At 36.9% G+C, this 18,287-nt stretch overlaps 1 protein-coding gene across 1 annotated transcript in view; it reads right to left on the bottom strand.

The window, feature by feature from the left end:
- Positions 1–18,287, bottom strand: part of UNC13C (unc-13 homolog C) — a 130,020-nt gene that overhangs the window by 46,168 nt on the left and 65,565 nt on the right. The window contains exons 16-17 of the mRNA XM_041469233.1: positions 11,927–12,060; positions 5,722–5,807 (exon numbers count right to left, since the gene is read on the bottom strand). Of these exons, the coding sequence (XP_041325167.1) occupies positions 5,722–5,807; positions 11,927–12,060 (220 nt within the window). The remainder of the gene's footprint in view (positions 1–5,721; positions 5,808–11,926; positions 12,061–18,287) is intronic.

The following is an 18,287-nucleotide window of genomic DNA, read 5'->3' as shown; positions in this document are numbered from 1 at the left end:
TTACCAGCAGATGCAGAGCTGCACTAAACAATGCTGGGACTGTCTAAGGGGACAAAGTCACATTTTTGCTTAGAGGTTTTTTTTATTTGGAGTTTTTATTTTTCTTCCCCAGACATAAAACTAGTTCAGATAAAAGATATAAGTCTAGCTTTTGTAAAAACATGAGATGGAATAAAGTGGTATCATCTTAGTCATAAAGAACTGTAATCAAGGACAAGAAGAAAGAAGCAGAAAAATATTCTTCTGGGTTGAGATATCTACAAACTTTGGAGGAGGTCTTGCCTGCCCCTGCTGCTGCAGGTGATATACAGTCCATTCAGCTGAACAGAACACTTCTCCCTTCAACTCACTCATTTGTGGAAAGGACAGGGCCATGTGAGCTATAAATAACCTGTAATTATTAATCAATCATAACCTATCCAGCATGGTGGTACCAGTATAAGCTGACTAACAAAAAATTGCCATTGCCTTTGTCACAATAAGGCAATGTTCAGGAAAAGTTTATGCACAACTTTTTACAATAAGTGATTATCTGAGTCAGAGCTAATAATAGTGTTTAAGAACAAGAGTAATAGCCATTGGTTAGAAAAAGAATAAATAGGGACACAGCTATCATTATTAAATATACAGGATAATATACACTACTATTATTGAGTGATAAGTTCAACACTGAGCAATGAAGACAGGCATTCACTGATGCACTACATTTTTTCTAGTAAATCTGGCACCATGAATACACCTACAGTCAGACACAGAGAATCTTGAACTCACTAAGATTACTGTAAACTTGTACTTGTGGTACTACTCATTGTTCTGATGATGGTTCAATGTGTAAAATACAAGAAAATGTGTTAGAGAACAAGGAAATTATAGATATAACAATCCCAGTTGCAAGACTGTGTCATACCAGAGATCTCTGAGGTAGTTCCAAGCAAGATGATACAGTGCTACAGCACAATATGAAGAAGTATTAACTCAGCCCCTGGGAGCAGTTTTGTCCATTTCATCTGTCTTAATTACTGGGTCTAATAAACACCAACAAAATACTGCCATTCGGCATGGCTGTGGTGCTTTTTAGGCAAGCCTGGAGAGCTCTGCTTTGCCCTTGACAGGTGGATTCTCATACTTAGGAAGCTCAGCCCCTCAGGATGTACAGAGTGTACCTGCTGTTAGCAACATCCTTGTCTGTTATGGTGAGTAAAGAACATTTCTAACTCCCCTCTTCCTCTAATCACAGCAACATGCTATCTTATCTGCCAAAGGAAGGTTTAACTCCAACTGTAATCTCCTTGACTTTGCCTTCACAGACTCGCTGAGTCGCCATAGAGGACTCTTAATTCCTCAGGTGTCTGAAAAGATAAGCATGGAATACATTTGTTGAAAATGTCTGTCAATGCAGAAATGAGCCTGACTAAAAGAAAAAGGTTTTATATTTTGATAGTGATGACATCCTGCATTCTTGTGGATGCTGCCTTCTTGTCCTTTACAAAACCTTAGTCTCACCTTCCCTCACCTCTGTAGCCTCCCTCTAAACCAAGACTATATTCCATCTCAAGGGGCACTTTGTAAATCGTAAATCTGGAGTGAAACTAGACTTGAAATCTGCCACCAAATCTGTGACCTTTCTCTGGGCAGCATTAGCCTTTTTGGGTTTTTTCTGTGTCTCTGTGCTCAGCATCAACTCCTGGACCTGCCTCTTCTCTTTCAAATCACTTCATCAGTTTCTGTCATAGAAGAAGTATCTGCCAGAGAAACAGGAAAACAGTATCTTCTTAAGCACTGAAGACAACAGCAAACTTGAAAAGCAAACCTACATTAAATGCATACAATGGTAGAATGACTATCTCCTCTTCCTATTTTTATAAGGCCTTTAGAATCTTAGCTCTGCAGGATGGAGACTGTCTGTTGCTGTTATTTACACAGCAGCCAACTAATTTCTCGCCTAATTCTGGTCTTGACTTCTGGCCACTACCAGAATTAGATTATCATAATAACAGCAATTAGGATGTTCTCTTTCTAAAAGACTGGATAGTTTCAGACATTTGATCTGACCTATTCAAAAGTTAGAGATTGGAAAGATCTGAAAAAAGAAATTTCTGAGGACAAAGAATTAAAAAAAAGATACTTTACAGTTGCATGTCTAATTTCAGCTTATTAGTCTCTCATCATCTTTTAACCTTTGCATCTTCATACTTGTAAAGGAAAAGATTTCCTGCCATATGAAGAGAGTAACAAATCATATGCAACGTTGGTGAAACTCTCTCTCTGTTCTCATTTTTTGCAGCATAAATATGGAATAATTGGGGGATCAGAAAGTGCAAAAATATTACCATCTACTAAGATCAGATATCTGTGTAAACTAAATGCCAAACAACAATCTATATTGTATCATGCAAACCACTGATGCTTCATTGACAGCCTGCAAAGAAGAAAAACACCCCAGAGAGAACAAATCTAATGAAGACAATTCTCAAAGAGAAACAAACATGTAATACCTTTTTCATGCAAAATCTATACATGAAAATAATCCATTTGACGAGAAAAAAAAAATAACTGGTGTGAACTCAATTTGTTAAAGTTTGCATAAAACTTTTAACACCATCCAAAGGCTAAACATTTTAATTAACTTAAATTGGAAGAAAATCTAGAATGAAATTATGAACTCAATACCAGATTTTAGCACAGTTTTGTTTCCAAGGCATGTCAGCTTGGCACAGTGCAGTGCCTGATCTTGGCAGCTGTGCAGACCTGAACTGTGCTTTGGGGTGTCCTTTCCTCCCTCACCAGAAACCCAAGCTGTTCTGTGCCAATTTAGTGCCTTGGTACTCAGAGACATGGCTTTGCTCTTCCCTAGCCAAAGGCCACTGCCATGGCAGCTGCTCTCCCCTCTGACTTCCCCATGCCACAGCAGCAGCCTCCTTGCTGGAGTGTCCTCCAAGGACCAAGGGAGAAGAGAAGGCAGAGGGTGTGTGGTGCTGGCTGGTGCCTTTCACAGGGCTGCTGAGTTGTTCTACAAGAGGAGGTGGGCAGAGGGCACTGCTGGAGAGCAGCAGATCTGCAGTGCACACACACCCTGAGCAGATCCAGGAGGGATTCAGCTGTACAGGGAGAGGAGAGAGCCTGAACAGCCATTCTGAACTGCACTCAGGAAAAAGGGAAAAAGAATGGAAAGTGGATGCTCCAGTCTTTGCTGTCTTGCTACTTCCTGATTTAAGCTGATGGGTGTGGCTGGACATACTTGCAAATACAAAAAGTGGGTAAAACCAGAAACAGGATCTTGGATGAGCTAATCTAATCTTTTTTATCACATGAGCAATCCTTTTGCAAACAATGCTGGACCAGTTCATTGCTTCTTGATTGGATGCAGAAAGGAATCAGCTTCATAGCACAAAAGATACTGCTTCAGGAGATTAATACTAAATTGGAGTAGGGAAAGATTGCAATCACAGCCCTGGACACTAGGTATGAACAGATGGTAGCCTATGTTAATAACTTGGAAGGCAAGAGTGGCATAGCAGAATGCAATGCATTTTAATGAACTCCATTAAAACCAGGAGGACCTACTGTGAACATATTTAAGAGCTTGCTTCTAATCTTATAGAATTTAAAGAAAAAAAATATTATTGCTATCAACAACTGAAGTAAACCCTGTTTGCAGAATATCTATTGAAAGAATTTATAATTCAAATCCCAGCAAAGCCGGGTAGAGGATCAATATACTGATCTATATTTTTTTACTAGTTTTATTGAGGTTCCTGTTTAGGAATGAAATAATAGAAGGTGAAATTTTGTATATTTATAATAATTTATACTAATTTCAAAATAATAACTTACACTAATTTAATTTTTCTTTATTATTTATAGACAGGAACTGTTTCACTAATGATTCTGGGAGCAGTTTAGAATTCCTAATGTCAACAATGGCATTTCCTCTCCTCAGAAAGTCAGTATCCACAGCAACACAGAAATGAGACCACATTCAGGTACTGGTCTGGAATAGAAAATGTCAAATGCCTTCTACATCTGTCTCTGCAGAATAAAGATTGATATTAACATTAATATTTATTTTAAAGTCCTGATTCAGTCCAAACATCCACAATTTATATATTGTATAATTACGTCTTTCTTATGAGCTTCTTGTTCTATTCTTTACAACCAAGAAACAAACCACAGCTTGATCTGAAGCTGCCTTTTGAGTGATCAGTGTGCTCTAATGAACAAATAGAGTGAGTGATGTTTTGTGGATTATTTCTTTGCAGTGCAGAATGTTTATAGTTCAATGGCTAAAGCAGTACAAGCTCTGGGTACTCGGATGGATGTCCATGTGCAGAGTATAACTACACCCTCAAGGTCATGAAGTTGTGGCAATTGGTGACTATTAGAAATCCTCAGTAATCTGTGCTCTGTAAGGGAATCACAACACTGAGTTACTGAGCAGCAGTTTTCTGATAGCTGTTCCTGACAGCCTCTCCAGGCAGAAGATTCCCTGATGGAACCAGGAATATGCTTTAATTGAAACCAGTGGCTTTCACTTGGTCTTCACATTTCTCAGCTCTTGGAAGCTTTTGCCTTCACTGGTCACTCTTAAAGGATGATCTGCCTGATATCCCTTCTCAAACTTGCACTTCTGATTCACTCTGACATGACTACAGAACAGCACTTTGAAACAATAGCTTGAACATCTCCAACCCACATCTAAGATGTCTCATGTCTTCTGTTGTTTTTGTACATATTTTAATTACCTTCCTTCCTCTCTCCTCTGCTGTGCTTACTGAGGAAGTTCCACATTCAAACAACACAATTAACAAAATAAGTAACACAACAGCAGATAAACAAAACAGCTCTTCCACCAATAGCCAATCTAGACACTAATCTTTTCTCTTTCTGTATCATTATGAAAATCTGCCATATTATCAAAGCACCACCGCACTGATATTATCACATTAGACATTCTGGAGAGAATAATATAGAAGTGTTTCTTCAACTATTTGGGTTTTGTAATCTTTTATGCCTGTTGAACTGCCTTTTTTTTTTTTTTTTTAAATCCAACCTCATGTTTCTTCTCACCATTTTCAGACTTGCTCTGTAGTTAGTAGCAGACTTGACTAAAGACAATGCCAGTTTCATGCAGGTATTTTTACTTGGTTTGCTGCAACAACCGTATTTTATTGTGTGTTTGAAGCCATTAGTTGGAGACAATCTGCTATATAGCAAAAACCCCGTATATTTGAACAATGGTTACCCACAATTTCTTCAGAGATAAAATGAAACTGCATTTGATTCTGCTGGAACTAGAATGAATACATCCTGCCTTTTGAACACAAAAAGATTTAATTACAAGTGTGTGCTTCCTCCATAATTTCATTCTGCAAATGTTCCTTATGGGCAGGTTAACAATTTTCAGCTAGAAAAATCGGAGTGTCTACAATGCTCTCTAGCAAACACATGTGGGTCTCTTTGGACACTGAAGGTTTTTATCAGCTCTAAGAAGCAGCATTTCAAGTCACAATTACTTTGTGTTCTTCTTTCACAGATAACTTCATATTATAGTGAAATGATTTGATTCCTTGTAACCCTTCTTTTTCACTAACTTACAAAGCATCTTAAACAAGCACACCAGAAAGCTCAAATCATACACAGAAATCTGATGCCAGGTATCACTTGCAGTGGAAATCAGTCTTGCTGGACTCACTAGTGTAATTAATAATTTGTTCTAATTACCTTCCAGAGCATATTTCATGTCCTGGGCAAACAGAGTCCACATGATTTCAGCACTGATTTTTCCCATGTTCAGCTCTTGAGGGAACCTGCAATCAATCACATTATATCAGTTCACCAGCTGCTAGGAATGATGCTTACAGCTGCACAACAAAAAGACAAATTTTTCCACAAAATAATTCCCCTAGTATGCACTTACAGTATCTTATGTTTTGTAACAATTATATAAACCATCCAACCTTCACATAAAAATTTCCCTCATATGACATTTTAAATCAAGAAACATTCATCTATCTTGCAGATGATTCCTCAACTTTAGATAAATCAGATGGCTTATGAAGAACATGAAACAGTTGGCTCAGATGTTTAGCAGCCACAGGTTTTCCTTAATTTCCTTCTGACACTGGAAAAGAGTGAAGCTGTCTGTGAAGCTATATTGGTTTATATACTCATAGAATCCAATTCACTGAAGACTTCCACCTTGATGTATGGATAAAATAAAGAATATAATAAGTAGTGAAAGACAGATTCTGATTCAAAATTTTAATTTTGGTCTCATGCTTCATATCATCTTTGAGAAGTCCTTTTTAGATACTTTCTTTCTGCTGTTATCAGTTAAGTACTTTTATGCAAATTTTTCAGAGATCCCAGCTGCTTCTTATTCAATGCAAAAGAAAGGCCTCAATCTTTGAGTTACCATTTTCACTGCTAGCAACTAGCAAGAGCTGGCATTTCAGTGATCAACACCGTGTTCTTAAAAAAAGGGCTGTCTTTAATGCAGGTGTGGAACTGACATTAATATGAGCCATTCTGAGGACACAGTAGCAGAGCCAGGCAGGTCAGGCAGAGGAAAAGCAGAGGGTATAACACAGAATCTCCCCGTGGGGTAAAGCAGTTGTTTATAGCACAGGGGTGCAGTGAGAGCCACACAAATACACCCACAGTTCACCAGGAACACATAAAATAAGGGAATATATTGATGAGGAAATACAAAAGCTGTGTGGCTTTTGTGTTGAGGATATTACACTATATACTAGCAGAGAATTGGATCCAAAGTATTTTGACCTTTTTGTAAAGCACTAATCAAATTCAGAAAATATTCCATAACAATTTCTGTAAAAATGTAAGAATTTTTAAAGGTCTTGTTGACATAGAAAGAATGAGAATTATGTGCTACCACTTTAAAGTGGTAGCAGTAGGATCTAAGTAATGTATTCATTTTAGAGACCTATTTGACCCTGATCATATCTGCAAAGAAAAAGTACTTAAACAGCTCATTAGCTCTGCCACTTTAATAGGAAGTAGTTGCTAGCTCAGTTCACTGAGCCCTCTTTATGCTAATGACTGCTCAATTAAAGAACTTCATATTAATTCTATTAACACAAAATTTATTTCTGTTCAAAAGCTGAAATGTATTTCAGCTTCTTAATTTACTTCCAATCCACTCTGAGTTCTCTGTTAGCACCAGTCTTGAACTTTGATGGTGTTGCTCTGAGGAAGTATTTGACAGCTGATTTAATATTGACACTGTCTTTGGAGCATATTGCAAGGCTGGGCCTGATAAAAATGCACTTGTTTGATTAGTGATAAATAGATTTGTCCATGTATTTTAACTTGAGAAAGCACCTGCACACACACAAACTGCAACTATCAATGTTGATTAAATTAGTTCAACACATCCCACCTGGCTTCAGTTAGGTGAAGTCTAAAACTGGTGACAGTTTTTATACTTCTAACAGACTGGTGGGCATTGCACAGCTGCCAGTCACAGGCATGAGGGAACTACCAGAGGTGTCCTTGCAGTTTACTGTATGTGAGAAGCTGACAAAGCCAATGCACAGCAGAAGCACATAACACATTCCAATGCTAAAGATAAATGGTAACAGAAGCAGCTGTCTTATTAAAGGGAAGGGATAATCAAAGGTCAAATACTAAAGTATCTATATATGTATGGTGTTTTGTATTATTTGTATTTTATCACCTTATTTTTAGGTAAAAAAACTTTTTCAAACTACTTCAAATTTTGATCCACAAGGAGCAAAATATCAGAGAAATTTCTCATGCAAGTCTGTACACATTACATTTTCTAATCTTTGTAAAAGCCACGTATTTTCACATTTCTCAGTGAAGCAAAAGGACAACCAGAAGAGTTCTCTGTCAGTCATTTAGCTGGGTCTTGCTACAGTTATTTCTGCCCCATAGGCCATAATTTCCCCAGTTTCTATGTCATTCTTGGAATTATATAAAATCTCAGTTTATCCAGAAGAGTTATGTTCCCCATTCATTACCATATCTATGTATTTCCAAAAATACTAAATTGCATATACAAGACAGCCACTTATGTCTTCACTCTATTGATTTTAATTAAGCAAAAATTTAGTGAAAATAGTTCCCATTGGCTAGTGCTAATCAAGGGCAATATATAAAATCACAGATCAATGGAATGAAATTTAACTCAGCTTAAAAAAATTGAAAGAATCAATGTATAAATGAGACATATATAACCCCCAAAGCATTTATCCCAGACAGTACTGCATGTCTCTAGTTCAACCCTAAAGTCAGAAAATTTTATCACGACAATTAAAAATGCTTTTTCATAATTTGTGCTGCCAAATCTCCAGTCTGCTACACCTTGAGAATATCAAAGTCTCTGAACCTCAGATGCACTTTCTCAGAATAGCTCATATTCCATACTTGGTTGCTACAGTTTCATCCAGGTGCTAAATCTCACCAGTCCTAGGGGGTGAACATATTCAGTTCTGTGCTGTGCATGCAGCAAGAAGATAGATCAGACCATCTGTGGAGGGCTGGCCATGGCCCCTGCTTCACTAACCCTTAAGACAAAAGTTCTATTTGATTTTGGAAAGGATGTATTCTATTTAAACTGTGAGCAAAGAGCTCATTTATTTTTACATTTTGTGCTCTATCCTCTATCTATCCAAAGCTTTATTTTTAACACATCTTTCCCTGAAGAAAAAATAATGGGCAAGACAGATGCTGTATATGGTCTATATAACTAATCTGGTCTGTCAGTGTTAAATTGTTACATGAGAAACTACAGTGGGTATGGTGAAAGGATGAGAACAGCTTTGTTACAGGATCATGTTCACAAATTCAATGAAAGAAGTGATATTCATATGCTTCCACATAATAAAGTGTACTTGGTAATGAGGAATATCACTGCATCAAGACACAAAACACATCAGATATAATTTCTATCATGAAAGAAACATCCTAAACTTGGCCTGAAGCCATCCAATTCATTGATAGAGTATACTCTGATTTTTTCACTTCCTTCCATAGTATTTTTTCCACTGGCCTACATTTCATATGACATGTAGGTTACAATTATGCTGTTTCCACAATATAAGTTACTATCCCCAACTTCTCAGAGGTATAAACATCCTAGCTCCTGAAGCATGAGGAAATCTGCTCCTGCAGATTTCATGTGTTAGTCCTTTCCATACATTCCTTTCCATGGAACACAATGTGGTCACAGAGAAAACAGATCCTAACACTGCAAAGATCTGAGGATCAGTAAAGAATAAATTTAAAAGTCTCATTAGAGCTGTCTTATTTCTTAAATTTATACTACAGTGACAACTTGACTGATCTATGTGAAAAAAAAAAAAAAAAAAAAAAAAAAAAAAAAAAAAAAAAGTGAAGAGGCCTGAAGTTTAGTTCTTGGTTTCAAAATACAGAAGCATATTTGACTTGAAGATTTTGTCCTTGATTTGATGTTCCTTTTATTAGAATAGATATTTTATTTTGATAGAAATTTCTCCTGTCTCACAGGATATTTAGAAGTGCCAGGAAGCCCTGGATTTGCCTGTGAATCAAGTTTCTAACACATTGTACATTGTTTAACTATTAGAAAGAGGATTTTATGTTTTTCCCTCAAACTTGTCACATTTCTCATGTCATGTAAGAACTGCAGGTTGCCCCCACCCCACTGGGTGGTCTGGTATGGTCTGTCAGTGGCTGCAGTGCTTGCTGAGGCCATCATGTCATGTTTGATCTGGATTCATTACCTGATACAGTTCAAACTACTCCATCACAGTGTAATTTGTGCCTCCAAGGAAGATATAAAAATAGGGTTTCCAAAACTGGCTGAGGAGTACAATTCTGAGCAATATTATACAATTGTGAAAACTTTTATCAGAATGCTCTCCTGGGGATCTTCAGTTACCTAATTTCTAAAATAGGATTCAAATGGATGCAGGCCTGAATACGCCACTGAGACACAGCATGGCCATATATTTATAATAAGGAGTCATATTTTTGCAGTATTCCTGTGTATTCAAGTTATATTTCCCATTCATCTATTTTAACCCATTTCCTTTTCTGGGGTAAGCAGGGAGGAAGAGGCTGTCTTACTTTTTGTCAACAGTTTTTACACGCTGCTTTTGTGTTAGCAGAAGCTTTTCTTTTAAAAAAAATGCATCCAAAGCAACTCTGAACAGTTTTTCAAGTTTTTTCCACCTAGATCCTCTTCATCTTTTACTTCTGGTGTCTCCTACTTCTGAAAGACATGTTATTCCCTGTGTTCACTCTTTCACTTACAAAACAACAGCAAAAAACAGACAGAATTCAGAGACACAAGCTCTCTCCCTTAATCTGTCCCAATTCCGTCCACTCCTGATTCTCTTTTCACATCTTACACAATCATTCATCTGTACTTTAGGGAACCTACTAATCCCCTTAGAGGAACTCTGTTCTTTATGCCTTTACTTTCTCCCTCACATTTGTATAAAAATAGAGCTAGAACAATTTTTAGGATAATTAACCCACAATTACACTTGTTTAATTTCAATGAAGAGACTGAAATGAATCACATATATATATTTGTCTCAATTATATATTTTGCAATGACTGTATTATTTGTACAGCCTGTCAGACAAAAGGTTGAGCTTTCATTAATGGAGAAACTTGACACTACAACATAAAAATGGAGTAAGCAGGAAAAGCATTTTCTTTCCTCTATAGGGTAAGAACCTATTCCTTAATAAGGTCAGTGCAACAGATAATTGAACAAAGAAATGCTTATTATCCAGTACTGAAGTAATACTCTATTTATTTCAAGTAAAGGAAGGAGTTAGAAGTCAATGAAATATCTTTCAGCTTCTGGTTATCACCAGGAGATTTCTCTGTCACTTTTACCATGGGGCCACAAATAGAATGGTACCTTTTATCAACAGACAAGCACATCTCAGTGTACAGAGTGCCTTTTAGTATCTACCCTATTTTGGCTGAAAAAACCAGATTGTTCCTGCTCCCCTTCAGAGCATTCAATTAAATGCAATTGCAGAAACCTATATTAATTGTTTAGTCATAATACAGATGTAGATTTCAATGTTAACTTTTGCAGAAGTCATCACAGCCAGACTATGCCCAGACTTTCTACAATCTCTCTGTAAAATGGCTCCAAAGAGCTAAAAAATTTCCCCAGGGCTTCATCACGTCACATTTCAATTGGTGTGAGGCCCATTTCTCCAGCTGTAACATGTGAGACATGTTCCTTTGCACTCTTTCTATATATGTCATGTTCAAACCCCAGCACTGCCTTCTTTTCCTGTGTTTATCAATTGTTTCTCTCCTTTCTACTCATGTATCAACCTTAAGTTATTTGACTTGTCTTGGTTATTGATTGTACCTCCCTCATCTGCTATATCTTCGATTCTGAGAAGTCAAATTCCATCTCTGGGATACTGCTCTCCACTTCATACACTTTCAAATCAGTCTGGCCAGCCAATTACAAATTCAGATAAGGTCTTTGTGTGAAGTTCTTTTTTTATTTTTTTTTACAATTACATGCCTAGAAACCATACCTAAAAGACTTTCAACATGTTTTGAACACCATGTGTGCCATGATACTCCCATACCATCAATATCATCACACTGAAAATTCCCTTCACTGAAATGTCACCGACATTTCCCTTCTCTTCATTTATCTCTCATGTAGAATATTTTGCTACTTAAAATTTTGAGATGACTCATATATCACCTGTCCTTAATGTTCCTAAACCAGAAGAATTCCTTCCCATTATCAGAGCACTAAGTTTTTATCAAACTATGTCAATACAACATTCTGTATAAAAGTATCTACCTAGATTCTATTTAAAATACAACTTCTGATTCAGGTGTATTTCTTGTCCTTATTTTAATAAATTCATGATTCTTAATTTTTTTAGGGAAAGTAATTACTTACTGGTTCAAGATTGGTGTATATGCTGTTTTATCTTCATCTATAATGGTGACCATCAGAGTAATCAGCTGTGCCCAGAAATCCAAATTCTTTGTTGTTGGTCCCTGCTCTTCTTTAGGAACTTCTTGTTTCTTACTCTGTTAAAACAAGATTGAATATTTTTTATTAGAGAAAATATTATGGGAGTTCCACCTATAGATTATTCCTTGGTTGGGAAGAGTGACATACTAAGAATCTTGAGAAATTTTGGACCAAGACTGGCTAACCAGCAGAGCAGAACATATGAAAAACTTTACTTGGCTGTTCACAAATATAAAGAACCATAGTACAAAGATTGTCATGTCAGCAAAGGAGATCAATAGAGACTTGGTTTTTAGTGCATGCTCACACTGTAATTAGATACATTATTAAATTCTTTGCTGTGCTGAGACTCAGCAAAGGTAGAATTGCCTGTTGAGGCAGAACTTTTATACCCAACACAATAAAGACTGAAAAAATCAATGCTGAGGAGTGTTTAATGGTTTTTTTTTTTTTTAATTATATGCTGAAGGTATTCAGCCTTACAGCTGCTTATGATGTGTGGTCTAAATAAAGAAGCAGTTGAATTTCCCATTATTTTATTGAGAATATTATATTCTTTAATTTTACTAAAATGCATTTACAGACAGACTTCGTCTCTACAATTTTTATTTATGAACTCTTAACCTAAAATTTCCTAGGCAAAAGTATTTTGCATTCCTTTGCTTGGCAGAAGGATCAGATTCCTTATCAATGTCCAATAAATAACTTCATTGTAGGGATCCAAATATGAAAAGAAACATTTTTAATTCTGTATGGACACATACATGAATAATTTCTGCCACACAGAGCTATGTCTGCACATGCTAGATCTACACATGCTTTTCTACACTGCTGTGTGAGATTGAAAGGGGTCTCAGTAAGTCAGAAAATAAACATGCCTGTGATCCTGCAAGTTTAAGCACATATTCCCTGTACTTCTCATTCCTAGTCCAACTATGAACACTTCAATGGACCTGGTATATTTTTGAAAATGCCTAACACTACATTAGCGTCACAGTGAATTAATTAAATGTTAATTTAACCCCAATTAACTTTTATCTATGAATAGCATTTAGAATAGCAGAAAGGGAATTTCAACAACACCTATTTGAAACCATTTTTGTGGCCACTGTGGAATATTTTAGACAAGTATCATTAATCACACTGCTACATACTCAGATGAACTACAAAGGGTATCACCTCAGTGTCTAAAGCAACAGAAAGAAAGCTCAGAAGCAGGTCAAAGGATGGTGGGTCTGGTGTCACCAACAATTAACAACTGTGCATGCAGGTGACAGTGCTTTTCAAAACAGAAATGGACATTAGAGCATTAATGCCACTCATAAGGGCTTTCCCTGATATACATTATATTTATACTAAAAAGGCCTTGTTTCTATATCAAAGATGTATGTCTAATAGACCATTTTTTTTTCTCAGAAACTTGTTAAATCAAACCAACTGAAAGGCAGCTGTAGAAGACAAAGCCACCTCATATGTAGCTCAACATCTTATCCAAGAACTCTATTTCACAGCAAGTGACATGTAGCTGAGACAGCTTTTCATGGCTGTGAATGTGAATCACAGAATGCAAAATTTGGTTCTTTAACAGAGATAGCAAAGAGTAACTGATTTGGAAAGTAATAGTTGCACAAGGAAGTCCTTTCTACAGAAATTCTCTGGAAAAGAAATATCTTTAAAATCTGTTTTTCAAAAGTCCAAGAGAAGGTATTTTTAAAATAGCCTCACATTACAGATGTAGTTTTATGTCCTGAACAGAAAGTGTATACTCTGTCCATCCCTACTTGTTACTTCAATTCTTTATCCTAAAATCTACCTAGTGTGTTAGACATGTTCAGAACCATTCAAGCTCTTTTTACCTTATTATTGTCAGCACTATTATTTACTTTATGTACAACAGATGCCTTTGTGGAAGCATTATAGAATTATGGAATACTCTGAGTTAAAGGGGCCCACAAGGACCAGAGTCCAGCTCTTGGATTCCTGCACGGGGCAATGCCTAAAACCACACTGTGTGTTTGACAGTGCTACCCAAGCTCTGGCTTGGAGCAGTGCTGTTATAATGAGGTAAAACAGCGGTGGAAATTTGATTCCAATTTAGATTTATTTTTCATTCTAATTATACCCATTTGAAAGAAACTGTCAGTGTAAAGGCATGAACTAAATAGCTGATATACCTAATTAGAGCCACACTGGAACAAATACAGTGAGAAGATATAGGAGACCCTATATACTGCTTGTTATTTTAGAGGATGGTAACAATGAAAATTTTTTAAAAGTACAACTGAAAAGGTCAAGAGGAACATAAATTCTTGATATAGCAAGATGACAAAATGATTAATTAAACTGATGCTATTAGCGGTTCTTAATTTTAAAATAAAGGAGTTTCTGAAGTTTCCTGTCTTCTATTTTTGTTGGATACTGCACTGAACAAGCTCAAATCACAGACTGCTCTTCCAGTAACCAAGAGACCTTCCCAAATACTGATATGAATGAAAGCTTGCCAATCAGCAGAATCACTTTCTTTTCCCTGAGCTTTTTCACATGGGGAAGGTTATTTAAAATATCTTGACTTCCTGTAACATCACTTTGGATGGCAATGCTGCCCACATGCACACACAGAATACTGACATGCCATAAGATATCCTGTACTTAAAAGCTCAGTAAGTGACTGGCCAAAGGCACAACAATGATATTCCTAAGGGCTTCTGCTGGCAGATCAAACAAGCAATGAGAGCACATGATTTCTCATCAATAAGATAGGTTTTTATACTCTCATATTAATTGAATTGGGTACTTAATTTCTTTAGGATCGCCCTAGAGCGGTAGCAAACATCTTATAAGAAAAGTGTCTTTATAGAGAAGTCACATTATTCACTTAAGATTCACAGATACAGTAAGTACTGGAGATTCTCTGTAGGTTTTTTTAATGCAACAAAGAGATAACTCTTTGTTTTTTGCCATGGAAGACATTGAAATCAGAAAGAGGAAGTGTGTAAGAGCAATTTTTCATAGGATATGAATCAAAATAAATTATTTGCACTGAATCATGTTTTTCTCAATTCCCTTTTACTGTCAATTTCCTAGTCACCTGAATTCATATGCAAGCAATGGATCATGCAGCACAGAGCCTCAAAATCATTACTGGTGCTTTGATACTCTCTTAAAGAGAAAAATGAAATGTAGAGGGAGTTTTCTGAGTTTAATGGGAAAAAAAAAGGCTAAACTGTTGACAAACAAACATTTTGTACTCTAAAAAAGTGGCTGAGAGTGGAGAAAGCAATCTCAGACCCAGTGTGAAACAAGATTAAAATCTACGTCTCTATTACCCTGAGACAAATCTGTAAAGCCTGGTCTGAGAAACAGAGGGCTTTCAACTTCTCCCATCACTGATTTTACCAGATCATAGGATGAATGTCTGGTTTAATTTTCTTTTTTTTTTATTTTGTTATGTTCTGTGCAATCAATACCCATTATTATCTATGTGACTTTGATAAATTGAATCCTGTGATATCAGAAGCTGTCTGCTGCAAGCCCCAAGCTAGGTTTCAGAATACAGTATTTTCTATACAAATAATGATACAATGGAAACTCATTGGAAACCAACACAGTAGTCTTGATTAGCACAAGGTTACAGAAGGTAATTTTATAGATCAGTTTTAGATAATGAAATATTAATTTTAACAATTCTTCCATATTTTAAACTGCATATTTATTACTTATATTACATATAATACTATTTAATTTAGAATCACCAGCAAATATACAATATGCACTATATATAAAATATACACATATGTAGACATCCACGTAGTAAGCCTACCTATTTTTAGAATGTTATATAATTTTTAATGATAATTTTTATATCTAAAAGAATGAAAATTTGGCCTTACAGAATTTACTCAAGGGAGCCTAAAGCCAGGAACCACTTGCAGACATGCATTCAAAACCTGTGAGAGATTTCCCTGTGCAGTGCTGTTGCACAGTAACTAACTCCTAAACCATTAACTTATTGAAACTGAAACCCTATTTGAAGAATCATCATAGAATCACAGAATGGTTTGGGTTGGAAGTGATGTCAAAGATCATCTTTTTCATTCCTCTTGCTCTGGGCAAGGACAACTTCCACTAGACCACGTTGCTCCAAGTCCCACTCAAACTGGCCTTGAACACTTCCAGGGGTGGGGCACCCACACCTTCTCCAGGCAACTTTACTTTATGTATTCTCCAGTACCAACTGAAGTGGAACAGAATTCTTTTGGATTAATTCTCATAAAGAACTGTCAACCTTTTTCTTCAAGGACTGGCAGGTGAAAGGAGCTGGTTTAACTGGTCTGTGTTTAGGGCAGTGTAACAGGCGTAGCTCCCCTGCAGTGGCCAGCCAAGTGATACTGTGGTTTTGATCTGACCCACCCACCCAGACGTGTTCTACTTCTGCAGGGAATAGGTGGAGGAAAACCAAAATGAGCCCCTCACTTATTGCAAGCTCTTTAACTTTCTAACCAGTGTTCTCAGATAAGCTGCTAAGAAGAAATTATATCTGTAAGATCTGGTCTTCTTCTGACCAGAGAATTCTCAGAATGGGGTTGGAAATATCATAGCACAAAATGCATCCTTCTGTTCTGAGGAAATTTACCAAATGTTTTTCTGTTACTGTGGTTGACATGCTGCCTATCAAACACAATGCTGTGACACAAGGAGAGATCTCTAAGTACCCTCTGCATGTCAGATTTGAAGAAGCCAGAACCTTTTCAGTGAATCTAAAGCAATATGTAAATATAAGAAAAGGGCCTCACAAGAATTATTACTTGACACTGAAATTTGCACGCCTGAAAAATAGGACTCTGTAGTAAACAGCTTTTGCTACTGCACTTTATTTCCCACTTCATACTTCTGAATGCGCTTGAAAACCACAGATCACAGACATGCTTCAATTCTTGCATTATTTCTATAAGAAATTAATAATCTAACAAATTTTTTTGTCATTTATACTAAAGAGAAAAAAGTACACCTTCAAAAACAAGTATGAGGCTTGGATTCCCAAATCCCAAATGGAAAAATGACCAGGGCTCACAACTGAGTAAAGCAAAACTGAGCCAGCTCCCAAAGCACAGGCCATCCATGTGCTCATCCACAGCTCCGACTCCCAGAGCTGAGATGTTTTTAGCTCATTATCAACCCAGCACAAAGTGCTGTACCCCTGTGAGAGATGAATGGCAAGGGCAGAGTACTGTGCTGCTGCAGCTGTACCACCCCTGGCTCCTGAAGGAGTCAATTGCTCTTTGCTACCTCCTGTCTGCACCAAGCTGTGCTGCGACAACATGGAGAGCTGAGATAAGACTCAAGTAAAGGTCTCTAATATCAGGTAGAAGATCAGGCCTGTTCTGATGAGCTGCTGTCAAATATAAAGTACTCCAGTGTTTTATTCCAGTATATTGGTGCTATCAGTCATGAAATTATTTGTACTGATCAAGAGCTCTTCAGATAACATGAAGAGTATGGTCTGCATTTCATTGGTATCACTCAGTGGAGAAGACTGCAAAAAGAATTACTGAAGGGACTTCAGTCACTGTGAGCACCAGCCAGGATTTCAAAATCTGTTTTCTCAAGAAAACAGAAAGAGCGACATATTTGTAAATTGAGTCAGAAAGCTATCAAAGTGCTTCCTAAACTACTTCTCCAGGATATTTTTTTAACCTAGGATAGCTAAGCACTCAGATAACTATTAATTAAAAAGAGAAAATACTGCATGCCCTGCATAAGGAGCTAGATAGTTCTTCATCAGAGGGCTTTGTCTCCAATAATGAGGACAGCAATACACATGTCAGTAAGACTGTCAAGCTATCATGTTTTACTGTCTGTGGTAGTCATTGGTTTTTTGCCATCAGCTGTTCTTTGTATTCTGGTGTGGAACTGCAGCATGACATTTTTGCATACTGCTAGCATTTGCAATGCTTCACCCCAGGAAATATCCTCAGGGGTGATATTTTGCTGTAAGACATTAGCTTTTTAACGGTGATTTCCTGCCTGACACAAAGGTAGAGAGTAATAAAAAGAGAAATTGGAGACTGCTGAGCATATTTTGTGCTTTACTTTTTGTGTTTATTGTGGCAAATATCCAAAAACTCCAGTTCAAGCCCCTCAATTTTAACAGTCATTGCTCTATTTTCACCCCAAAATGAATCAATCCCACACAATCAGACCTGAAGCATATTTTCTCGAAATACTGTGGCAGGCATCTCTGAGGAATTTAGGTTGCAGCCAAAAGCAATTGCAGAAGGTGGTT

Source organism: Pyrgilauda ruficollis, unplaced genomic scaffold, assembly GCF_017590135.1.
Source record: "Pyrgilauda ruficollis isolate IOZ18807 unplaced genomic scaffold, ASM1759013v1 scaffold23, whole genome shotgun sequence".
Taxonomy (NCBI): domain Eukaryota; kingdom Metazoa; phylum Chordata; class Aves; order Passeriformes; family Passeridae; genus Pyrgilauda; species Pyrgilauda ruficollis.
This window is presented reverse-complemented; position numbering and strand designations above follow the sequence as displayed.